The sequence below is a fragment of the Cyclospora cayetanensis genome, unplaced genomic scaffold (genome assembly GCF_002999335.1).
Source record: "Cyclospora cayetanensis isolate NF1_C8 unplaced genomic scaffold, CcayRef3 CcayRef3_contig_98, whole genome shotgun sequence".
NCBI classification, from domain to species: domain Eukaryota; phylum Apicomplexa; class Conoidasida; order Eucoccidiorida; family Eimeriidae; genus Cyclospora; species Cyclospora cayetanensis.
Window position 1 is genome coordinate 124,879 of NW_020312772.1, and position 25,083 is coordinate 149,961.

General features: G+C 49.5%; 4 protein-coding genes and 1 pseudogene across 4 annotated transcripts; 2 read left to right on the forward strand and 3 right to left on the reverse strand.

The window, feature by feature from the left end:
• Positions 1-2,933: 2,933 nt before the first annotated feature.
• On the reverse strand, positions 2,934-3,408 carry LOC34623395. Its single transcript, XM_022736519.1, has 2 exons — positions 3,153-3,408; positions 2,934-3,013 (listed from the first exon to the last, which is right to left on the reverse strand). The coding sequence occupies exons 1-2, from the start codon at positions 3,406-3,408 to the stop codon at positions 2,934-2,936; spliced, it is 336 nt and encodes a 111-aa protein (XP_022587377.1).
• Positions 3,409-4,425: 1,017 nt separating this feature from the next.
• LOC34623394 lies at positions 4,426-4,980 on the forward strand. Its single transcript, XM_026336213.1, has 2 exons — positions 4,426-4,684; positions 4,901-4,980. The coding sequence occupies exons 1-2, from the start codon at positions 4,429-4,431 to the stop codon at positions 4,978-4,980; spliced, it is 336 nt and encodes a 111-aa protein (XP_026191998.1). The 5' UTR covers positions 4,426-4,428.
• A 2,143-nt stretch (positions 4,981-7,123) lies between these two features.
• On the reverse strand, positions 7,124-8,623 carry LOC34623393. The gene has a single exon (XM_022736517.1). It carries the CDS (start codon positions 8,621-8,623, stop codon positions 7,124-7,126), a length of 1,500 nt encoding a protein of 499 aa, XP_022587375.1.
• Positions 8,624-15,382: 6,759 nt separating this feature from the next.
• LOC34623392 lies at positions 15,383-16,790 on the forward strand. Its single transcript, XM_026336228.1, is given in 5 exon segments — positions 15,383-15,414; positions 15,563-15,734; positions 15,919-16,153; positions 16,359-16,487; positions 16,594-16,790. Coding segments are annotated over 5 exon segments (765 nt in total).
• A 1,819-nt stretch (positions 16,791-18,609) lies between these two features.
• On the reverse strand, positions 18,610-20,939 carry LOC34623391 (annotated as a pseudogene).
• Between the last annotated feature and the right edge of the window lie 4,144 nt (positions 20,940-25,083).

Consider the following 25,083-nt stretch of genomic DNA (forward strand, 5'->3'; position numbering starts at 1 on the left):
CCCTAAAATCAGATCCATGGTGAGGCGCGTCCAGGTATCTCGCTTCACCATTCTTATTCATGCTTCACTTGGGGCTTGGAGGCGACTAGGCTGCATTTGCTGGCTGCATTGTATGGCTGCTACATGAAGCGCAAAGACATTGGTGAGCGAGCGCGTATATCCATTCTGTTACACGATTTGTTTTTCTTTTACGTATCGTAGCATGAGGCTCACACTTCAGGGCAACAAAACGCCGCCGCGGTTGTCATGGTGTAGTCACTCGTATGTTGCTGTTAGTGTGTCTGTATTTTTTTTCGTTGAATTCACTAAAGCAGCTGATGTGAAAGCGCCTATCTTTCTCATTTGCACTGTTTTCCTTTTGCTGCCTGCTTGGGAAGTGGTGATTTTGTTGTAACTCTAGGGCAGTCCTGCTCGCAGATAACCTCGACACAATGGGACGGAAGGGCGTGTTTCAAAAGAAAGGAGCGGGGGCAGGGGCAAGACGAAGGGGGCTAAGCTACACTTAAACGCTTCCCACTAGCTACGTTAAAACAAGTAAATCATTCAATTCTTTATATCTCTGTTCGTACATCCTACTAAGTGTAGGGCAGCGTGAGCCGGATTCAAGACGCAACGTTGGACGCGTGTACGCTGTACACCATGGTCAATTATCTGTGGATGATCGGAGTCGCTTTGAGGGTCAAGTTACGCGCATCCTAAGTGTTTTTTTCCCTTATCTCGGGAACTATAGAGTGCCGTGGGCACGAAAGTGAGAGGTGCTTGAGGAAAAGCTTGAGATCTATTCATTTCGTATTGGGTCTGGAGGTATAGGTTTTCGTAATCACGTGAGTTGGAGCGTTACAAATGATTATGTGCTCGCCACTCCCATGCTGTCGATTAAAGTATGTCTACCTGTTCCTCTCTTTCCTCATATGTTTCTTCTTTCCCATTACCCATTGATTGCATGTGTCCACCACAGACCGTGTAAGGGCGTAGGTCTCCTGAGGTGTAACACTTCATCAAGGTCCTTGTCAAATGATACAAAGTCGATTGAAGATCTCGGACTCTTTGGAAAACACTTCTTTACGTGCCCTCCAAAAAGTGCCCTTTCTTCGTTCTGCGTGCGTCCCTAAAATTTCCGATGTGAGGAGTGCGAAACACTCACGATGTGCGTAGCTGCAACTTCGAGCATCCAGATGCTTGCCCGTGGCATCCAGCGTGCACGCGCCCAGTGTAGCTTCATGAAACCAGTTCACGCTACCCTACGCGAAGTATGACGTCGAAGAGACAAGGCCAATGAGTCAATGTTCAACTAACCCCAGACATACACGATTAGTGTAGTAGAGCCTGCCAGCGTGCGGCGTGCCTCGCTCGCTACAGACGCTACAGCTCTGAGGACAGACGGCCGCGCCTATGTGGCCTTCGCCATACAACTTGGCGTCAAGGAGATCGAACGCTGGGGAAAAGCCGCCGTGTACTCACCACGAAGAGGCGAAATTCCGTTGCCACACTACGTGCTACCGCGGCGAGGTGAAATCAGGGGTTTCCCGCCTTAGATCCTCCCTGCTACCCTCTAAGCCAGCTACGCCGCAGCACTATGCTGGCTGTCTGTCAGAGACTGCCTGGCCCTGAGAACCCTCTGGCGAAGCCTTCTACAACACTAACCACCTGCATGCAGCAGCGGCAATAGAAAGACTGGGCATTTTTTAAAAAGATGCACATCTATACTGGCTCCCTCCCTCGGTTGGATATGGTAAGGAGAGCCTCTTGCAGGCCCTGCTAAGCGCCAATGCGGCTACGTGCGCCTGGATGCAACACCCAAAATCCTTCACTACGTATGCTGCCGTCCAGTGTCGCGATCACCATAGGAGAAAAACGCGCCTACACAAACAAGAAGTCCCAGGTAGTGCAGCACCAGCAGCAAGCTAGTAACCATAGGAAGTGCAGCGCAGGCAACCGCAACAACAGCAGCAGCAGCTCCCGTCCTATCAAACGCGGCTCCTCGCCGTGTGTGTTACTGACTGGTGCCCAAACGGCTGCTGCCAAGAGCATCCAGAAATCAGTACGAAACAAATTGACGATAAATGCGGCTGCTCCATACCACAGAAAGAACAGAAAGAGCAAACCACCACACTCCTGCTGTATGCTGCACTTGCCGCTTGCCCACCCTCTCCCTTAACACCGGGTATCTCTAAACGCCTACTGCAGTAGCAATACACAGGGCAGCAGCCACAGCGGCAACCAGGGAAGTAGCGGCAGATCACGCGATGTCTGCGAGAGCAGCGGCTGCCTAACAAAGTGTGGTGGTCCGCCTGCTACAGCGGCCGCTGCCGCTGTCAAACTTGGAGCATTTCCCACTGACAAACGAATTCACAGCAGCCGAGTGGCACGTGCTGACTCGAATGCTGCCCCTGCTGCTACTAAGGCTGCTCCCGCGGGAGAAAAGGCTCAAAAGGAAGAGCGAGAACCCCACGAGGACCGCCATCCATGGAGAATGCAAAAAAGTCAAATGCATGCAAAGGGCCTCTGGGCATGCATGTTGTTGCTGCTCTCGCCGACTCGTGCGGCGAGGGTTACGGTCTCCTCTAATCTGATAGAACCGACAGCAGCCGAAGCAGTGGATGCCTATCTGCCCTGCTGCTGCTGCTGCTCCTCCTACTCCTTGTGCAGACTAGCTGCTAAAGGCTCGTGCACGAGCCGTTAGACTGGACCACGTTTGCTGCTGCATCTGTATCTTGCCCCCAAGGAAGCACAGCAGCACCAGTTGCAGCGATCCGCATGTGTGACTGCGACCCTTCCTACCACGCGCAGCCTCGATAGAGGTGGTCTTGTTCTAAACGGTAGGGCACACCCAGGGTAGTGTTATCACACTCGCGCACTGCGGTGGCCTGCTGCTGCTGTTTTTGCTGCCTTTTTGCTGCCGTTTCTGCTGCTGTTTTTTTCAATGCATCAGTTCACGCGACTGGGGGGCTTGCGTCATCATCTTCTCGGGGAGAGTGACCCCTAGGTGCCTTTGCCGGGGTTGAAGGGGAGCCTGCATCCACACACACACACATAAATCCACAGAACGTTAGCAGCAAACGCAAGTGGACGCCACACAAGCTGCTGCAACAACATCTCAGGAAGTAGCATAACGTCCAAAAGCAACGGCACTGCAGCAAGAGAAGCCCTACTCCTGAACGCGGAGAAAAAAATTGCGACCATGATGAGAATCAGGGAGGCAATCTGAGTCGGCGAGAGGCCCCCCGCCGTTGCCTGCTCTCCCCTTCCACCTTCTACAGATCCTGATGCTACCGCTGTGGTGTCTCCCCCCGAAGGTAACACGTCGCTTGGAGAACCTAATGCATTCGCGGATGCCACGGCGTCGCGCACGGCCCCCATCAACCCCGCCAGAGAGCTGCATATACACCCAACTAATTCGTCTGCCATCTTCACTCCTATGAGAAAGAGCGTTGTGGGTGCTGCCGCTACTGCTGTAACTGTTGATTATAGCCTTTTTCCCCTGGAGGGCGAACTGCGGCTGCACGTGAGAGGGTCGTTGTTGCCTTGGGGGGGCCGCAAAACACGGCCTCTTGATGAAGTTGTACAAAGATGCAGCACAGCGAAAGCAACGCCTGACTGGCAGTCTGTTGGGCTGCTGCTACTACTGAGTAACGGTCCGCTTCACAATAGGTTTGCGGCTGGTGGTAGCGCGGCAATGCTGCTGCAATGAAGAATCTTCCGTAAGCGCAAATGCAGGGCGAAAGGGATTCGCAAATAGGCTACTACTGCTGCTAATTCAACTTGTGCTGGGGTGGCATTGCTGCTGCTGCCGCAGGACGCGAGCCGCTCGACTGGTGCGCTCAGCAGCTGCTGCCTGCTGCCCAGATTTTCTTTTGCTGCTAGCATAAAAGAGCATTCATAGCGAACCGCTACACAAAATTGCAAGTATCTGTTTACAGGTGTTTTGTTCGACATCCGAAATGCAGATTTCTCCTTTGCTTGTGTCTCCCTGTAGTTGCTACTGCTGACGCTGGCTACTGGTACTGCTGCTGCTGCCGCTGCCTCTGCTGCGGTGTGGCCTCCGGGGAATTTTGCCTTTTCATTCCGCCACACAGGTCTGACCTCTCTTATCACGCAAGATTGGGCTAGATACTGAAACAGCAGTAGAAATAAACACCAGGAGCAGAGAGGGCGGCGGCTGCTGCTGCTGCAACGGGGGTATTACAGGTCGTGCCTCCGGTCGGTACAGCGCAGCGGTTTGGGAGCAGCAGCGACGATAAGCTATATATATTTCAACTCTAAATTGCAAATTCAGCTTTCAGGGTCCAGCTGCTAGCGACGCAGGGCACTGGCAGCTACGTTCACAACAGTATAGGCAACACGACACTTAGCACAGGCATTTCGTTCCGGCGCTCTCATGAGCCGGAGGATAATCTCGTGCAACCTCAGGACTCCATTGAAGTGAAAATGGCAGACGAATTAGTTGGGTGTATATGCAGCTCTCTGGCGGGGTTGATGGGGGCCGTGCGCGACGCCGTAGCCTCCGCGAATGCATTAGGTTCTCCAAGCGACGTGTTACCCTCGGGGGGAGACACCACAGCGGTAGCATCAGGATCTGTAGAAGGTGGAAGGGGAGAGCAGGCGACGGCGGGGGGCCTCTCGCCGACTCAGATTGCCTCCCTGATTCTCATCATGGTCGCAATTTTTTTCTCCGCGTTCAGGAGTAGGGCTTTCTCTTGCTGCAATGCCGTTGCTTTTGGACGTTATGCTACTTCCTGAGATGTTGTTGCAGCAGCTTGTGTGGCGTCCACTTGCATTTGCTGCTAACGTTCTGTGGATTTATGTGTGTGTGTGTGTGTGTGTGTGTGTGTGTGGATGTGTGTGGATGTGTATGTGTGTGGTTGTGGATGTGTGGGTGTGGGTGTGGGTGTGGATGCAGGCTCCCCTTCAACCCCGGCAAAGGCACCTAGGGGTCACTCTTCCCGAGAAGATGATGACGCAAGCCCCCCAGTCGCGTGAACTGATGCACTGGCAGCAGCAGAAACAGCAACAGCAAGAGCGGGCCGTGGTCGTGTCGTGATTGCGTATCCCCGTATTTCGTTTTTCGATCGTTGAAGTAAAACTATCTAGCAGAGATGTGAGCAACGATTTGTGTCGAGTTGCTTGCCGGGCTGGCACTAAGGGACCGACTAAGGCAAAGGGAGCAAAACGCTGACCTCAAAAAAGTCGAAGGAGGACGCAAGACCCCTTTCCCAATTGCTTCATAGTTAATAGGGCATCCCCATGTGAATTGACAGTGCAGATTAGACGAGACGTACACCTCAACGAGTTTACTGCCACGAAAACGCGTGGCACCCTTGCTGCTCATGTCGAACATGGATGCTCTTCTCGTCGCTTCGCGCATCAGCTCCACATGTAGTGCAGGCTTACTGTTCCAATAGCTGGACGTGTGCCTGGAGACACGCGCGTATATGCAGCCAGGAAGGTGCAGCAGGCGTTTCATGCACGTTGCTTCTGCGGGAATGTGGTGCTTCATGGTGAGCACGAGTCATGCACTGTTCGTTAGCCGAGATGGTCAGCCCGTGTCCTTACGTTGTACAAATTTGTGTTTCGATTTTGAAATTGAAAGTCGGCTGTTGGTTGGATGTGGATCCAGCAGTTCAGGAATTCGTACACCTGACTGCTGTTAGCGGGAGGGCCAGTCACATGGAACAGCAACACATATCCAATACGCCAGACTTTTCTTAGATTCTTCTGAACTTTGGGTGTGCCTTTTCATCTAAAACGAACTTCACGGTAGAACTGAAACGTTTGCAGGTCTACTGAAGCTGCACATACGGCCTAGTGGTTAACTGGGGACTCGTATGCACCTGCACTCAAAGCCACCGTTTGAAATAGCGCCGACTGGCATTGCATGTACATATTTACTAACGCCGAGTTGCGTCCCTTGTGGAACGCTGGTCATATGCAACTGTTAGTTCAGCTTAACAGCCTTTGCCTATGGTTTGGCTTCGTAATAGCCGATGGAATGCGCAAGAAGCAAGGCAGGGAGGCCAGATGCACGCAGTGAGCGCGCGGTGGCGGGGCCTGCGTATCTGTTTGCTTCTGTTGATTGACTGACGGATGAGCCTTTAGTTCATATAAAAACTTCTATGCTTTCCTAAACCGCATGATGAGACGGCGCTCGACCAACAAATTTTGAAGCCCGGCCGTCCGCAGAGCTCGGTTTCGTTGTTAGCGCGAGCATTGCTTGTGCTGTCTTTAGCTCCCCCCGCAGTGGAAACACGGATTTGAGGAACGGGTCAGCCAGGGTATTCCGGCTGCACAGTCGCGGTGTGTCATCGCATATTTTCTGGTTGATTGTGCACTGTTGTCGATTGAATGCTAGGCAGCAAGGTCCACGCCGTCTTCAGTTTTCTAAATTGGTCACCACAGTTTATTACGGCGCATACAATTAACCACTCAATGAGGTTTCAACGTCCAGGATGTCGACACCGCAAGCATAGAGGATGACAGTAGGTGCTGCACCGCGTGCGCCTCGAGTGCTTTGTGGACGTTCTTGTGCCTATTTCAAAGGGTCCCCCCCTGCGTGCTCTGCTATCTCCTGCAGCTGCATCAAGACAGGCAGTTTCTGCAATATGCTACGGATAATTAGGTGGGACGCCCCGCCCCCTAGACCCCCAAGGTGATGCCTAGGAGCATGGGCAGCTCACTAGCCTGTCGTGTTTCGGCCAGCTAAATGAGAAAAATAAAAGTGTGGCCAGCACGAAACAAAACCATTGAAACGTTGCTTAAGATGAGCCAACAAGTCCGCTAAGACCGACGGCCACATGCCTTCACGCCTGCGAGCTTTTTAGCCCGGGCAGGGGAGGGAGGAGCCACACTCAGACACGTCGCTACTGCAGCCAGTGTCCAAGCCTCGAAAGGCTCAGTGCATCTCCCCTGAGCGAAAACACTAACCTAGCGTGCCCCTTTGCGCAACCCAGCGAGGAAGCGACAAATAGAAGCCCTAGATGCGCACTAGAGAGGGCTACCGTATACCAAAACACAGACGCAAACCATTGAAGCAAGCAGCGGGCCGCTGCACCCCTTCCTGCAGCACGGGCCAAACGTACAATTGACCAACGACGGTTGCAGGCTTGTGATCATCCTTTTTACAGTACTAGATGCCTTCTATCTTGCGAATTATCCAGCTGACAGGCTGAAGGATCGGGAAGTCCAGTATCCAGTGGAGGTTTAGTGCACAGAATTCATCGTAAAAGCACTTCTTACAGTACGTACACCTCATCTCTGCTCCGCGAGCCGCGCCGTTATCCACCTGCCCAAGCCCCTGCGTGCCCTCCTCTCTGCTTGCGCCACTCTCTCCGTCGAAGATCTTCCGAATGCTACCCAACTCCACAGCAGCAGCATCCGGATGTCTGCCCGACGCCGTCTCTTGGAGTCCGTCATCCTCCCCAGCCTCGAGTACCCTCGCAACTGCTCCGGTCTGGGAAGCTTCGGATCCAAGTGCTTTCCAATCCCCATTCTTAGGTTCCATTGACGAGACGGCTTGCTTGCAGATATCGGCGTCCCCCTGTTCCCCCCAGTAACCCCATCCAGTCAGCTTCCCTGCGCCCTTCTTCTGCACGAGCTCGATGGTGAGGATCAGATGATACACGAACCACCACAAAACGCCAAAGAGGAGTGCCAGCAACACGTCGATTGTGTAGTGGTTGTAGCACAAAGGAATCAGCACCCACAGAGCCAACGCCTGCACGTAACAGTAGTACCTGAGGATCGGTAGACGCGACACCGCGCTAAACAGCTTTCTTATAGGGCCTCGAGAGCGATGCTGCTCGCTGTCTCGACACACTTCAAGAACCTCCTCAGGAGGAACAGGAACAAAGCTTCGTGCCGCTGCAGTTGCCACTGGCCTGCTGCACCCTTCTTTCCTCAGCCGACGCCAAGTCTTGTAGAAGGCGAGGCACTGGTCGAGAAAGCTTCCCTTGAAAGTGTTGTACGGCTTGCCGGTGCAAGTCACATCCCGACAATAAAAACCCTTGGGGGAACCTCTTTTCGCAGGAGCCGACTGGCAGCGTCCGTAGAAACTCCAGGATAGGACTGCATGCATGATGTTGAGACTATGACCAGAAATGATCATGCCTGTGCATTCATCATTATGGCCAATAGCCTGCCTCACTATGGCTACGATGACCTCTTTGGCATTTTTCGGACGTCGCACGATGCAGTAGACATCAGAGGATGGTACAGTTGTCACGACGATGGCTATTGCTCGCATCCAGAAACCGAGGGCCACTAGACTGCAAATGCGACAGACCACCTGCACGTTCAGCGGGAAGGGTAGCATCAAAACGTGGCGAGTGATTGACAAGAAGACGCACGTGAAAGTGCACGCGTCAATCATCACCGACAGCCACTCCGGCACTTCCCTGCGGTGCATAACCTGGTCGTGTAGCCTGTCCGGCAGCGGGCGCTGCTTGTCAGGGTCATAGAAGCTGTCAGAGATAAGGGAGACGATGCTGATACCGATTAGTGTCACAACCATTACGACCACTGTCCACACAAGGCGGAGCACATGGTGTTTTAGGCTTGCGTTGACGTGCCATATCGGATGGAACATGGAGGTGGTCGTGTCACATTGGCACGCCCCCTTGCTGTTCATAGTGATGGGGCAGAGCAACGCAGAACGCGAAATCTCAAAACAGAAATATACAACTGCGACGAGGGGAATACCCCTAATATACACCTTTCACCAGGGCTATGAACGGCTCCAGCATGGCGCAGTCAAAAGCCCGATTGACTTGAGGAACTTAGACCCTTGGCCTCCACTGCTGCTGAATCGCACCGAGAGTATACCGTCACGACCACTTCGGTAACCCGCGCTTCTCTTCAAATCTCATCATGAGCAGCTCCTACGCAAACTAATTTCCCTCTGCGCAGCTAGGGAATGCCTGTACAGCCTTGCGTTGTGAGACGGATTGCAGACGATGAGTTTAGCCAAGAAGTGCAAGATGCGGGAATTATAAATGTAAAGGGGAGGGGGAAGAAAACGGCAGGAGCGTTTGTTTGGGAAGCGCGGCGGGTGCCTACCAAACTCACGCTGGAAACCACCAGATATCTGGAGAATACCTGTCTACAAACGCTGCTCTGCTTCAAAATGGAAATTGAATAGTCAATTGATATGAGGAGCGAGGCCAAACACTGACGAAGTGAGCGTGCAGCGGTTCCAGTTCTGCAGAGAATCAGAAGTGACTTTCCTTATCTGCATTGGCGGTCTGCTGCCATGGTGTACAAGCACCAAATAGGAGCAAACAATTTGATCTAAAAAGAAATTTCCCCGTTTATTGTTAAAAGAGGCCAAAACGACAAGGTTCCACAGAACGGCACTGCTGGTCAAACACTTCCCGAAGCCGCATGCAGGATTGGAGTAATGTCAGTTCATTGGCTGTCTGGGGAGTAAACCCCAATGTTTTCCCAATCCTAAATAATTTTCGGCTGAAAAGCACGAGTCAAGGCCTCTCCAGCAGCGAGACGAGAATCGAAGGTAAATAGGGGGGAGGGGCGTGCAGCGGAGGCCCGGTGTTGCATGCGGGAAGTTTCGACGACTGTTCTAGACTTCGACCATACAGCGGCATTCAAATGAGATAAGCACGCATTTTTTCGAGAAAAATTCTCATAAAATCCTGCTGCCTTGAATGGAGACAAATTTTTGACTCGATGAAAAGGCTGGGTTTTTTCACGCAGCATGCCATTCCACTTCGCCATGTGTGCTGAGGTGGGACACACATTTGAAACTTTCTCCCGGACAAATTAATTATTTTGTATTATGAAAGGCTGAATATCCGTCTTGGCTGTTCATACACGTTAATGGCACGCAGAAGACAAAACTAAACACACGAAGAAGCAATTTAGTGCGTCTGTGCATGCAAAGGACTCGATCTGAAGTCTCTGCACATTTCAATGGGAAGTCAACACAGGCTTAAAAGTAAGCTATTGAAGGATCAATACATAGATTTTACCTTCCCCTACCCGCTCTCAGACTCGGAACACTGGGAGCATTCACAGCCAGCTGTGTCTAGCATTGTTGCACATGCACACAGCGTCTTCTCATGTGAAGCCGACGCTACTCCCTAGTAATAAAATGAGCGAACACACACATCCAAACGTCATATGTGCACTTTTCTGTAGTGGAATATAACTAGTGCAGTGATGCTGATCACCCCGCTAAAGGGAGCCTAATACTGCGGAAAACAGAAACAAAATTCGCAGTCAAAAAACACCCTAATTCTGAAGTGCATTCGGATCTCATACAGTGAGGTCTTCGTGCCAATACACGCAGCACAGACTGGAAGTAAGCCAGAACGCACTGAAGCATTTAGAAACCCAATCGTTAGCTATAGTCCTGTGGAATCAGTGGACCTACCAGATATAAGCTCAGAAGAATTGAACGACCTCCTGAGGCGTGCCAGAGCTGTCGCAAGGCATGAAATGAACATACATGCTGAGCCTGTCGGCAATAGCGATGCTTCTCTAGCCAATAAATTTTTTCAGCCCAACAAAACCATGTCGCAGTAATATCAGTCTAAGTCCTTTCTGGAGCCGAAAACTTTTGCAAAAAGCTGGCTGTAGGAGAGTTTCACGTCGGCTCTTTGAAATCTCGGCAACACAGTGCATGCTCCTCTGCCGTTGGACGTATCCCAGGCTCTCAGACAAACCGTTAGAGCTCTTCCACTGTGATGTGTACAACGCCAGGAAAAGAACATGGTCATGTACTGTGCGCAATTCAGCATTTCCAAAGCGAAGTCGATCAGACACAAGCAACAGAATCTCCAATTACTTTTGTACCACAGAAAGTCATTCTCGACGTGGCAGTGTTCAACCATTTTGCCACTCTAAATTTTTGCAGTAGTGGCGGATCCGTGGGTGGTAAAACCATAAAACACATACAATTTTGGTAGCAACTGTGAATCCTCGCAGATTAGAGCGGCTGCACTGTGCACTGATGAACTGGGGCGGTGTGAGACAGTGTCAGCGACCTCGTTGTTCATGCCCTCAATATACTTCAGTGCATACTCGTACGGGAGGCGTCCAGGCCAACGAACAATTCTAGGATGATGAAACTCCTGACAGCCGTATATAAGTCAGAGAAAATACTACCGGTCAGTCTATACAGTAGAAGGACGTCCTCATGAGTGATGCCTGCATTTTTCACGCCCCACCACACTTGTATAGGGTTCCTTTCCCGCACTGAATGCCCCTTTACTAGACACCCTAACTCGCTTTCGGTGAAACAATGAGAATAGCAAGAAAAAATTTAGGGTCTTGGAGAGCTTGTAGCCTCTGGAGAGAAGAGAACACCCGCCACTTCGTCTCTTGCACCGGTTGTTAGAAAGAAACGACGATTGCCATCGGGCATTTTGAACGCCGGAAGAGTTGAAAGGCAGCTCATAAGTATCCCTGCTGCGGGACCAGCCTCCTCTCTGCAGGTCATAGCCTGCATTTACAAAAGAATAACAGTTAAGGATCAGCGATCCGAGCGAGTAAAAAATAAAATTTTGATAATGCGCAGGTCCATAGAAAATCTCCTCGCCCCTGCGGGTACGTTAAGGTCAAGTCCACGCCTGAATCGCTTCATTTTTTTGCCGTATCTGACTCTGTAACTGCAGCCGAAGAAACGAACTACCCCAAACAATCGTTTGCATGAAAAAGCTGCACGTTTGAATGCCTTCACATAGCAGTCCTTTCCCCGCAACAACTGAAGCGCACGTCGCCGGTGCCGACAGGCTCAGCATATATGTGGGAGCATTGTTTTGTGTCTGAGATAAGGGTAAATGGCAATTGTGCCTGTGAATTCAGATGCCGGGTACTCTGAGTAGTTTTCCAAATATTAAGCTGCATCAGGAAGGTTCTGCGTCACAGTAACTTGTTCAGGGGCTTAACGTTAACGCACATGGTCCAACTTCTGTTCTTTGTCGTCACCAACACTGACTGATGTTTGAAAGCTTTGCTTGCTTCCGGCACTCTGCCTCTCCCCTGTCTGTCGCTCAAGCTCATTTTATCTTGTGTGGGGTTCCAATACCGCAGCGCATAGCTTTTGACTGACCCGGGAATTAGCTCGATATAGCGCTGTGGACGACTAGCAGGTGGTTATCTGCTTGGTGCTGTAGCGAACATTGTTAGACACCCCAGGTGCAAGAGTATGCTTACGTTGTGTAAAGACTACTAAATGACTAAGTACTACAATTCTTTAATAATCTCAAACACGCACTATCCGAGGTCCCTAACCTCTGTATCCAGTAGACTCTCAGGCGTAGTCCTCTGTGCCTCTTTTATCAACTAAGGCGACCGTGGCTACATTTCGGACTTGCATCCAAGGCTTATTGCATAGCTGTGATATGCTCTTTCGTGTTCTGAGCTTGCCAATATATCTTTCTCATTTTCTGAGGTTCAAACCTTCGCTGACAAGCTTATGCTATTGTAGGACTGCGCACTACACAGCTCCTCATTGAAAGACACATCCGCGAAATCCTTCTTCAGATTTGCTTATTTCTGCCGTTCCCCAGTAGAAAGATAGCTCAAGCTTCATAATGAGGAAACAATAGCAGAACGGCCAAGATGAGCTGCATGCTCTGGACCATGCTCCTTGCTGCACTGCAGAGCCACCCACATACAAGCTCTGCCTCGCCTTGTTGAGGTAAGGACTCCACCCCGCTTACCATAAACAAAATCAGTGTGGTTGCGAGGACCAGAGGGTGTTCTTCTCTAGCGCTTCCCAGCGCATCAACCTCCACCGCGGGTGTCCGGAACCGCATGTGCACATTCCATCGGAACACTCATGGCACACCTAGAATTTCTTAATGGTGCACGGGCCGTATATAGACACTATGCTAGTAGGACTCAATGCACGTTTCACGTGGCATTTTGCTGCAGCAGCCTTGCCAGTCCTGGCGTTCTGCTGCCCGATAGCGATTCAGGGTCATAGGGACCGTGCTGATGAGTGAACAGGTGAAGTTCACTTTCGCGCCGTCTCCTTCGATAACAGAGCTACTGCACATTCGGTCTTATCAACGCCAATAATGTGTGGCGATTAGGGTAAACGTGTATCTGAGCACAATCGGTCCGTGGTGAGTCTTTAACTGCGGCTCTATCCTCTGCAGCTGCCTTCACTGCGCCGCAGTCTGCGTGGGAGCCTTGCGCTGCCTCTGCAAATTTTCGCTTGTCAGTGACTCTGCTTTCTTTGAGCTTAGCCCATTGTTCAAGTTCCTTGGCTTTTGCATGCGTTCGCAATTCTAGATTATATGATATACTTTCCAAACATGTAATCAGGTGTGTTGTTAAGGGCAATTTGGGACAGCTGTGGTCCACCAGTTTCTTCTGGCTTGCATTTCTTGTCCACTTGGGATCGTAGGCTAGGCCCAGTTAAGGCACCTCCGACATCCACAATTTCTCATAAATCCTGTCCAGGGTTTTTCTTCTTAGGCACGACGCAGGAGGTGCACTCATTCGCCCTTCAAACGTCGCGTAGTCCAGCATTTGCAAAAGCCTTACCGGTCGGCCGTTTACTCTCTGAGGCGCTGCCCAAGCTGCAACCTAACGTGACCCTTCAGGCGATTCTCGGAAAACTATTGGTAAAGCAGGTATTCGTCTACGTTGTGAATTTACGAACCACAGCTTCATATTTGCCATTATAAGTGTATACTGGTAGATTTCCTTCCTTCGGATTTTTAGTTCTCTGAAAGCTTGTTGTTGAGCTGATCTCCGCGAAATTCATGAGCCAGAGTTTTATGAAGAGAGGAACTGCAGCGATTCCTGCACGCAGACAATTTCGTCTGCATGAGTAGAGTCACCATAAATTACTTCTATGTCTCCAACTAAGTGCCACGAGGAGCACTCATTTTATTTGATCTGAGGAGTACAAAGCGAGCCGCATCTCCCACAGCTAAGGAAATCTTTTACTTGCCGGTATTTACGGTCGCCATACATTTGTGGGCATGAATATACAATTATTGTCCAGCTAACAATCATGGCGTTCTACCAGCAGTAGAGCTACTGCATTCACCTTAGCTTGCAGGCCGGCCCCTACCGGCCCAACAAACGTTGTATCACCCTAGTCGTGCGTTGCAAAAGAATTTTATAGACTGTTGCCAAAGAAAAGCTGATTGCCAATGGCCAAACAAGTTTATGAAAACTCGCCAACTACGGTAGGGCAACGGAACATCCCCCTTAAACCCCATGATAGAGGGTCCGAAAGTAGCTGAGTCAATCATGCTGCATTACCAACTAGCACGCTTCGTTTACGGCCTCCGTGGAAATACGGTTGACGCAAGATTCAATACAGACTTGAGAAAAAACTTATAGAGTGTTTCTCGAGAAAATTCGTGCCTCACCCTGCCCGCGTCCCTCACAGTTGTGGCATGAGTAGAGAGGGACAGCTTAAGCATGGGCAACTGCACCCTCTGTGCACTCCGAGCAGTCACTGCTCGCTGCACATGGCATTTACAGCACACGCACGCACTAACTCCTATCGTCTTGGAGTAACAGCATTACAATCATACGAGAAACGAACATACATGCCAATGGTCAATTTTATAGTGATTAGATACCAATTCATGTTGTAGAGGGCTAGGCTTTGCCAATGGCACTTTCTACTATGCGTGTTCTGTTTACAAAATTCCGCGAGCACTGCTGTACGGCAACCATAAAGCAAAAGAGACCGAGTCGCATATCTGGATTATTTAGCTCAGTAGTTTGTTAAATATAGCTTTTATAATAGTAGCTGCGAAGCTCGATCTTCGCCCTCTGCACCACTGGCCATGGAACAGATGGAACACCCGACCTGCTACTTCCCGCCGTACTCCCTCTCTATCTTTGAATCATGTTTTTGTGCAGAATGTAGCCATCTTTCAACCTTATAAGCAGGGCGTGGCGACCACTGACCAGTTACTCTACAGAAGTGCATCGGTGTTTCTTGATAGTGCTCTCCTTCCGAGGGCAGATATTTTCAGCATTCCGCTTGATTCCCATTGAGCTCAGCGTCCTCTTCGCATTGATAATTTAAGCAATGTATTAATGCCTTCGTCCAGTGAATATATCTCGCATTGGCTGGCCCTACCAGAACAGTAGAATCATCCGCATGCAGCCCCGATATGCATGCAAGACTTGCTCTCCACCGCTAGGAGAACCTATGTTTCGCTAATAAATATTAATTTTACTTTATCGAGTATACAGAAACACAACTCACGCGGGCAGGGATACTCCGAGCTTTTCTGGTCGCCAGTTGTGCCTCCGAGTCCTGGCGACTGAGAAATGAGGAAGGCCAACTGAATCCTTGTTGCGCCATTAACATCGGGCAGCGTTAAGGAAAAACGACTGCAGCCGCGTATCATATAACGGCGTATCTTTTCATTTTCTAGCCGTCAGGATGAGTTCTGGTATGAAGTTCTGTCCAGAATGGTGATTCAGACACAACCCTCGACTTAAGAGAAAGCAACCCAAGCCAGCCAGTTCCTCATGATCCAGGTTCAGACTCGATTGATTCGTGATGGGTATATGAACATGCCGTATACTGCTTCACGCGGGTTGGTGATTGTTACGTATGCAGCAACAACATGTTGCAACCCAAGGAGGACCGACAGCGTCAGCAGCTCAAGTTCCTCTGCCGACGCTGTGACTTCTTTCGGTACGCAGAAGGAACGTTTGAAGAAAATTGCGTTGACAGAATCAACTTCAGCTACAAGTCAAAGTGAGCCATCGGGCAACTCTCCTTTACATCCATCTCTCGCGTAGCAAGTATCACTATCCCCCAAATTAGCGTTGTTTTGCAATGAACGCAGCAGGAGCCCGCTTCGATCAGCTGTTTTCTCTGTGAGTACCTGCTTTAAGGTTTGGAACAACCATTTACCGCTGGCTAAGAGATGGCTACGATTGCACATGTAGTGTGATGAGGCTGATAAAAACTGCGCAATTCGCTTCAGGGAAGATATGATGATTTCTCCAGACCTCTCTCAAGACCCCACTTTGGGTCGTGTGCCAGATTGGCGCTGCCCAGCGTGTGGTAACTTGGGGTGTGTCTTTTTCCAGCTTCCTGAGAGAGTTGCAGAAGATGCGATGACGCTAGTCTACGTTTGCACCAAGAGCGGCTGCGGCCACTCCGTGAAGCAGGAATCTGCACATGATATGGACGCAGATGCGGGTTAGCAGATTTACGGAATGTTATTCTCGGTGCAGTTGATTTTTGCACTTTGTTTTCTTACGCTCTAGTCCGAAGTGGACCTGGCACATTTACCCGGAGTAGAGATATGGCAACATTTTACATATGCTTGCCTTTAAGTATCATGCATAGGTAAGGCATGGTCGTAATAAGGAATTTACTGAACATTTTGTGATGGCTAATGCAGAGGACAGTCCTGACGGGTTAGGGCGAGTCAAGTCTGTGGGCTTCTCTGAAGTTAAGCCGCTACCAGCAGATGAGCTAGGGGAGCATGTGCCTCCAGATGCAACCGTTGGAGTTGATGCAAAAGGTGAAGGTGAGCACAGATTAAGATTACTTGTTTGTGGACGGGTTGTTCATATTGCCTGTACCCCTGAAATCTTATAGTGAATGCCTCGAAGTGTTTTTGTCTGCTTCTTCAGCAGAGAGGGACCTTGATATTGAGGGAGATGCGGATCTATTCGGCGATGATCGCGCCTATGGATACAACAACGAATTAGAAGAGGAAATCGCGCAGAATGACGAATTTGATCAGGAAATTTTTGGGAACGAACTTGAGCAGGAAATCGCATTAGAAGGAGAGGATGTGGATGGAAACTTAGGATTTGGACGTCCTTAGCATTCGCATTAACCTCTTGCCTCTGAGGTGAAGTTGCGCATTCAAGTGAATGCAACAGATATAGCTTAACTTCACTCTGAAAATTATCTTATTGTATCAAGAATCTACACGCGTTTAGTGCAGATGCGAACCAACACTAAGGGATACGCACACTACTATTTATGTTCGCCTTGGGGACCATCATATGGGCAAATGCGCCATCTAGAGCGGAGCTAAGTGAAAACCTGAGCAGGGTGGGGACTGCACGCAGTGAAGAGTTGAATGCTGCTCCGGAGAGCTGAAGTTCTGGATTGCGGATATGAGACGCTGGCACTCCTTTTTAAGCTTTCCCGTAGTGCTCGTATACATTGACGTCTTAGACGCAAGTAGAACCACCGCAGTGAAAATCGCAAAATTTCCATCATGGCATACAGCACTTCGGATAATATATCCCTACAGGGAGACACAAATTGCTGGTGCAGCAGTGAACCGTAGTATGTGCGCGTGCGTGAGATAGGAAGAATGAATGCTCCTATAGGGAGATTAAAATTGGAGCCCTTTGCCAAATGCAGAACTGATTGTCTTTATTTTGCATGCGCATCCTCACAGCTGTCACATACCCAACTGCCCAAAGCATGTGAGGCTTTTTGCTTGATCAAATCCTCCTGGGTGCGGATTTTGAGAATGGGGATCCTGCCTAAACGGGATGCAACCCTACGAGATATAAAAGTGGCTTTAGATCGACGACTTGAGCACCTCCTTTTATCTTGGTTTGCGTGTTGAAGGCTTAGGGAGCGGAGAGACGTGAAACGGAATTTGGAAGGCTGGTATCAATACTAATGCAAGAATACTTATTCTTGCGTGAGAGTCAGTCGCCTTGAGCTTAGACAAAGTTGCACATGTAAACGAATGAATGGACACACAAGCTGCGATAAGTACGTGCACAAGTAACCCTGTATCAACATATGCTCTTGTTCATGCCACGTGGTGTGGAAGCGCCTGTGTTGCCCTCGGCGTACTAACCGCCGAGGTGTAGCATGTTCCGTCAACATGCCACCTCACAGACGGCGAGGGTATCAGTCACAAAAAAACGTAGTTTTCCGGAAAACCAAAAGCGGCTGCTGGGATTACTGTCCCACTAGCTATCGTGATGCTCTCAGGATGTCGTAGTAATCGCCCTGGAGAGCTATCGCACTGTTTGCCGCCCCTCGTCGTGATACGCGCATTATGAATAGTTCAATATGCATATTGGCTCCCCGTAGGTGCAAAATACTTCCCCAAAGGCGCCCCCACAGGGGTCCCATGAGCCTTGTTGGGGTCTGTTGCGCGCCCGCCAAATCTTCCTTATGAAGGAATCGAGCGTTTGCGAATGCTACAAGAAAGTGGAGTCTGCAGGCTTCGTGGATTGAGATTTAAATGACAGATTGCACCTTCAGGCCCACTGCTCCTAGGCAAAGTACAAGGTATGTCACCGTCAGTGCCATGTGGCACATCTTGCAGTAGAGCCACGGATGGTTGGACACAGCCCAAGGCAAAAGAATGCGAGAGGAGCCCCGTAACTCTCGACAGCAGGGAAGTGAGCGAATCCGAGGAGCACCTTTAAAGTGGGGTGTTCTCAGTATGCCTAATAGAGCCTGTGAGTACGACGAATGCGAAGCGAATGAGGACCTCAGAGCAGGCCCTCCATTGCCACGAAGCGCTCCTGTCCGCTTTTACAGAATACTTAAAGCTGCAAAGCAAAAGCACTTTCCTGTAAGCCAATTCATCCAGCAAAAAGATATGGATGCCCTCCAGCTGACACGAAAGAGCAGATGAGGGTGCCTCGTCTCAGTCCAGATTTTTATGGAGCTGCAAAAACAGACTTGTCAACGGCTGCACGATGCCGCCTTCTAGAATTCACAGGCCCTGAAAGATACCTGTGAAGCTTTTCTATCTCTCTGCGAGCATAAGATACTAGGCGTCTTTGTCTTTGTTGAGTTCAAGCAGTTGTCTCGATATCGGTAGGTCCTGCATCTGCCGCCATCGCTGCAGAAGCGCGTCTGCCTCCCTCCCCAGCGCTGCTCGGAGAAGCAGCACCGGTCCCAGCTCCCACATACTCTGTTTTTTGTCCTCAAAAGCAAATGGTGGTATCTGTCCAATTTGTTCGTCGGCTTGCATAGCCACTTCTGTTTCCTTTGACCAACAAGTCACTCTACGTACTATTAGGCTCCGTTACGATGTAGCCTTATTTAGCCAACACTGGTTTACGACAGCCCTTATCACCAGAATACCAAGAACAGCGACAATCATGATGACATGGTTTCCGTACCTAGCTGCAGCCGGGGCAGCGCTAGCCTCTGCAGCAGCAACTCCTGACGTTGCAGGCATACAGGCAGCATTGCGGTGCCAGTACTTGCGATGACGCCTTGAACTGCAGGGGTAGTAACTGCTACGGGGGAGAGTCCTGTTACGACAACTGGCCCTGGCGCTAGTATTATTGGTACTGTGACTACACCTGGTGCTTCTAGTGGTGTAACCGCTTCGACTGCTGGAGCTGTTTCTTCTACAGGAGCTGCCACTGTTGCATGCGCCCCTATGGCTGCGTGTCCCATCGCAGCGCCAGTGCCTATATTGTTAAAGGAATCGCTCTTGGCAGCTCTGGATCCTTTGGTTGGCATTGCAATCCTTAACATCTTGACACCTTTTATAGCAGCTCCAGCCTAAACGGCGGCCGTCGATCTAGCGGCGAAGGAAGAAGTCGTGCCGCATGTGTTGCTACAGTGACCCCTCCTGTCTTGAGTTGTGATGGGCGCCAAGGCGAGGGATGTAAGCAGCGGCATCATCAAGTGTCAAGCATACAAAAACCAAGAATAGCTGTGAAGACCCTCAGGGCAAATGTTCATCAGACAGAAGTTCATGCAGTGACAACCTGGTCCACGCAGTCTCACGTAACGGTAATGAGACACAATAACAGCTTGATGGTCTTCCATCTGCAGTGGACGTGTGAGTGAAAGAGAAGCAAAGTAACCTTGAGAGTAGGACACTCATACCAATTCTGGTGGTTGGCAGATGCTTGAACAAAGGGACTCTTTGAGATTCGTCAAGTTACGGTGAACACGCCGTACAAAAGCTGCACCAGCTGATATGCAGTTCACCAGCGGCGAAAGAAGAATGCTTCCTTTCAAAGCAAAATATTCGAGAGTCAGAAGGCTAGCGCTAATTTATTGACGACACCAAAAATCAAAAGTGCTTGGCTGAAACTGGGGACTCAGCCTACTCGTCCTCTTCAGACTGCCTCACTTGGAAATCGTACAGCAGCTGTCCCGCTTGAATTTTTCCTATGCTCTGCTGCATCACATTGAATAAAAAGATTTAAGAGTACTGTAACTGCTGTAATATCTTGTTTATTTGGCGCTTTCTCAGCCTTAGGACGTTGTATATAGCGAACGAGTCACGAGGCCGCCGTGCCTTAAATAGGACTTCTGACCAGAAACCCAGGACTATGAGCTACGCACGCGACTTTTCGCTCAGCACTGTATTTAGCTGTAGCTATTGGAAATACAACAACCACGGTTTTTTAAACTTCCTTATTGCTTGTTCTAGAAGTGACCGACTGAAAACTTGCAAGAAGATACTGAGCTTTTTAAATTGACCCTTTCTCGTAGCTCTCCTTATGGTCGCTGTGTTAGGCACCCTTGACAGTATCATTGGATTTGCTCAACCAGCAATGATTTGCTCTAGCGGTTTTCTTATTGTCGCACTGGCGTTCGTTTCCACGTGCCGAGGCTGTACAGGCAACTCAGTTACGTGTACGAGCCCTGTGCCCTTCTACAGTATCTTCTATGGTAACTTTCGGCCTCCATTCTTTGTGCCTTAAACATAACATTTTAGAAACTTGCGAAACCTTTGGCAAAAAGCCATCCTACTTTCCGTGTTAAATTTCTGTTTATTTCTGCTGACACTTTTGGGTGGGCCTTTGCCTTTCGCTTGCAGCCCCGCATTGCGCCTGGCTACTCAGTGTAACCCTCCTCTGCGCCAGTGCAAGGTGAAAGACTCTGTATATGCTATAGCTAAAGGGCTTCGCGGTGAGTAACCGACCATGCCCTTTTCTGTGTCTGCCATCGAGTCGCTGCCAAATCCGTAAAGGATTTGTACGCATTTTACGCCATCGAAGTCACCCGTATCAAACATTCTCGGCCATAAGCGATATTAGGATATCTATCTTTCTGTGTAGCGGTTTGCACTATCGCAGCGTCTTTGGTCAAAAATGCTGCCACACAAGCAATATAAAAAAATATTCCATCTATGCAGCTGCTCTTCGTTGGCTGCACCTATGAAGCTGAAAAATAGTTTTCTCGCCAGATTTTTTGGTATGCTCTATTGAAGCTGATCGTATACCAAGTAGTTCCTGTGCGGAGCAGAAGCAAAATGACGCCTGATCTTGTGGCATATGGACTCATGCTGACATAAGTAGCCAAGGCTCTTCCTTTAGCTTTTGCTCAGGTAGGAGATGCGGCACCCGCCACGGCCACCACGAAGGATGGAGTGATTGCTATGACGAAGGTGAAGCTCGGTGGCCATTTGGCCTTCTCCTACATAGGCAATCGCGCAAAGAACCTTGATAACCGTGAATACATGATGCAGAAGAATTAGAAAGCGATGAGCTGAGGACCCCATCCGCGCTGGCAAGTCCAGTGGTTCGTCCCAGCAGCGGGCACACGAAGAGCCATTCAAATAATGACCTTCCCCACAATGTTCACTCAACTCAGAAAAATAGCCGATGTGTAGCGCATCGCAAGCTTTCTAAATAAGAATCTAATGTTCATGATAGCACATGCAGACTGAAGTAGAGTCTTGTTTTCGTCATCCGGCAACGATCAGTGCGTCTGAGCCGCGGCCCTTGCATAAGTGCAAACGCAAAGGGTGGTGGCTGCACGGCACAAGAATGGACGAGCGCGCTACCTTTCTGAATAGTCCCTTTAGCAGAACTAACGGGAGTGTACAGTAAACCCTATGTAAAAATTAGATGAGGACCAAAGGAGCCGAAACGGAGACAAATGCGTCCAGTTTGCCGGCGTCGCGGGGATATAGTAGAGCTGGAAATCGGACCTGTTATCTTAACTACGTTACCAAATCAGTCCTGTTCTCCAAGAAGTTGCCAGCTAGCCAATAGCTACTGCTACCCTAAGGCACATTTGACCACGGCATTACGTCTAGCCCTCTCAGGATGAATTCAGGCGCAGCCATGCCTGATCGCAACAAAATGAATGTCAGCGAAAATGTAGCTTACTCCTAAGGAGACTTAGCAGTCCAACCGATACACAGTGACGGAACGCATCGTGTGTGAACAGCCTCGCAGGTGGATCGCATCGGCGAGCGAAGTTGGGATTGGGGTACGGAAGTTGGACGGGACAACACGAAGGCGCCTTTCCGTCAAAGCCTTGGGGCTTTAAGGCAGATGATAGAGGTTTATTATTCTACAGTTTGCTTCATATAATCCCACCAGAACGACGATGCAGATAAGCATGGTTAGTTAGGGGAATGCCCTATTCTTGCGGCCTGTTGACGCAGAGGGTGGAGCCCCTAATCCAGATGAACGCTGCATAACGAATGCTGCGATAATCTGCAGTGGAAAGCAGAAAGGTGCGAGACTCGCTGGCTGTGGAAACCTTTACGTTGCCGAGCGCAGCCATCGGAAGCAACTGGAAAAGGTACATTCCTTATTTAACTAGAACAGGCGCTCCACCACCATCGCCACCCCCACCTAAAATGCCACGGGCGGCGCTTGCTGCCACTGCGTCGCAGACATGAAACACTGGAAGAGTGACCCTACTGGATGCCCGACCATACACTTGTTTTGTTACTCTCCTCAGTGTTAAGGAGGCATTCTATGGTCGCCCTAAAAGGGGCTAAAAGGCATGAAACAGACGGATGTGATGTAAATTTCTTCAAGAATGCTTACTTTAAGCAGGAGTAACGCTCATTAGCGTGCCGGGGTCCAAGAATGAAAAAGCGCTTTTCATGGCCGCGCCTTTGGCCAAGAGAGTAGGAACAAAAAACTCCACCCGCATTCCCAGAGTACCTGAAACCACATGCACAGAGGCTAGTACATGCAAAGCTGCTCTAAGCTTAAAAACATATATCAAGGGTCAGCGAGGAGTGGGCGGTTTGTTGTGCTGGGACGTGACCACCATCCAGGAGGCAGTAACAAAAGCTTCGTGTGCGGATGAAATCTTGCAAAAATCACGGGCTTTATATAGCTTTTAGCTCATACAAGATCAAAAGACTCCAAGCCTTTTGTTATAATTCCCAAGTGATGGTTGGATACGATCCATGAGGCCTTCGTTAGCGTCAGGATCGCGGTACACGAAGCTAAGGCAGTGATGCTGGCTCGATAGGCTGCAAGCGAGAACCAGTGAAATGCCTGTAAACGAGAAGAAATTAGCAAGATACATACACTAAAGCCTATGTAAAGAAGGGATGTGCACTTACGGGGCTGCACAGGCAAATTATTCTCTATGTGTAATGCTATTAAGGGAATCTGTTTTACAGTAGTCAGTATACTTCGTGGATGTGGGGAAGCTCTTGTTATCACTCATGGATATAATTGCTTGATTGTACTGTTGAGTCTATCGAAATTAGTGATTTTAATATGATGTGCATAACTTGCAGTAAGTTTCTTCTATTGGACATGCAGGACGGAGGACGAGGTCTGGTTTTTTATTGGCACGCTGCTGGAAGGTGTATGCCATCCGTTATTACGTTCTACTGCTGTCCCTCTGCACCCACAAAACCAAAGAAGGCAATTAGCCTTTTTGAATTTTTTGTATTTAATCCTGTTTGTAAGAGAAAGGACTGACAAGAAGTTGAGGCGAAATCTCGGAGGTTACCCGTGGGTGTCCCCCTTTCTGGAGATACCACATTTTCCTCCCCCTCTCTAGCGAATTTCATGTGTGCTTTCAATGATAACGAAAGCAAGGTTGGCACAATCGAAGGCGCGATGCATGAATTTTGTTTGAAGCCCTTTTCTAAGCAGGCCCGAGAGTCTTTTATTCTCGCAAAATTCAGTTTATTCACACTGAATAGAGTGCCCTCATGAGGTGAGACAGCCCATCGGGCTCCCATGTACTGCATTATAATCGCTTCTTGACCCTCTGTGGGAGGTCTGGCGCCGCCTGTTAAGAACGAGACAATGCGCTGCAGCTGCAAGAATATCAATGGTATGATGCTCATCACAGGGCCTTCGCAAGGGGCCTTCAAGACAAAACGCCATAAAACCTAGAAGAAAGCCAGTCTCTGTTTTACCCTTTAAAGCGTTTCCTCGTGTGTGGAGGGCTGACCCTGATGTATCAACCAGACGCTGCCTCTGCATGCCCTTTTCTCAGAAGCCAGTACAGGGCTAAAGACAGAACTATTAGGTTACACCCAAATTAAAAAGTCCTCACTCTTTCTCTGCTCATGCCAGGGAAGACAGGGATGAAGAGGGAGATGGCAACTCACAATCCCGCTGCCACACTGGAACGCCCCATCTGAAGTCTTTACAAGAAGGAATTCGACCCCAGACTTAAGACAGACAAAATGACAGTTATCCGATATTTTCCATAGATAATCCCGTATTCTCCAATTCGCGCTCTCCAGAAATCCTACATGATGGGAAAGGGACAGGTGCTACGCGTTTTAGTGCACTGTTTAAGTGCTCCGAGCATTCACGTTTAACCGCCATTAGCAACTAAAGTACGGGCACCCAACATTACCTTTTAATCTAGTGAGCTAACCCGTGTCAGAAATCGCTAGCAACTACAAACAGCCAAACAAAATAGTGAACTGCATATTGGCTCAATATATGTATAGCGGGCTGGGGTACTTGTAGGCATATTTTTCTACACCAGTCATTTTTAGTTGAAGAAAAACTTAACCTGGAATTGTTTAACAATTGACTACCTTTTTTTTCTGTCGGCATAGTTTCTTTACTATAAAGTGGCATTAGATCAATACAATAAGACGCAATGTTGTATGCGTATGCTCTAGATGCTATGTACAACTAATGGTGAGTGCTCGGAGTGTTTAGAGGGCTCAGCTACACGCATCCTAGCTGACCCTCTCCCTTCATGTCGAAACCATAAAGGGCACGGAAAGTTTAAGGAAGAAGCTTCTTTGGAAGGACATTCATTAATTCCTAATTAGTTTGCTTCGAGTCTGAAGTTAGGTGCCTCTACGAAGCCCCAGGCACAGACTAACAGTTGGTGGCACCGTGTGTTTCGATGCAGCCGTTCTCCTATCCAGTGGTTGTGGATGAGGTGAGATTTGAGATTTTCTGGCTTTAATCAATACATCT

Excerpts from the sequence above, each read along its gene's own strand:
- LOC34623394 (XM_026336213.1), top strand. The coding sequence starts at position 4,429 with ATGGCAGACGAATTAGTTGGGTGTATATGCAGCTCTCTGGCGGGGTTG. Across the intron at positions 4,685-4,900 it reads TTTTTTCTCCGCGTTCAGGA|GCTCCCCTTCAACCCCGGCA; the intron begins GTAGGGCTTTCT and ends GTGTGGATGCAG.
- LOC34623393 (XM_022736517.1), bottom strand. The coding sequence starts at position 8,623 with ATGAACAGCAAGGGGGCGTGCCAATGTGACACGACCACCTCCATGTTC.
- LOC34623395 (XM_022736519.1), bottom strand. The coding sequence starts at position 3,408 with ATGGCAGACGAATTAGTTGGGTGTATATGCAGCTCTCTGGCGGGGTTG. Across the intron at positions 3,014-3,152 it reads TTTTTTCTCCGCGTTCAGGA|GCTCCCCTTCAACCCCGGCA; the intron begins GTAGGGCTTCTC and ends GTGTGGATGCAG.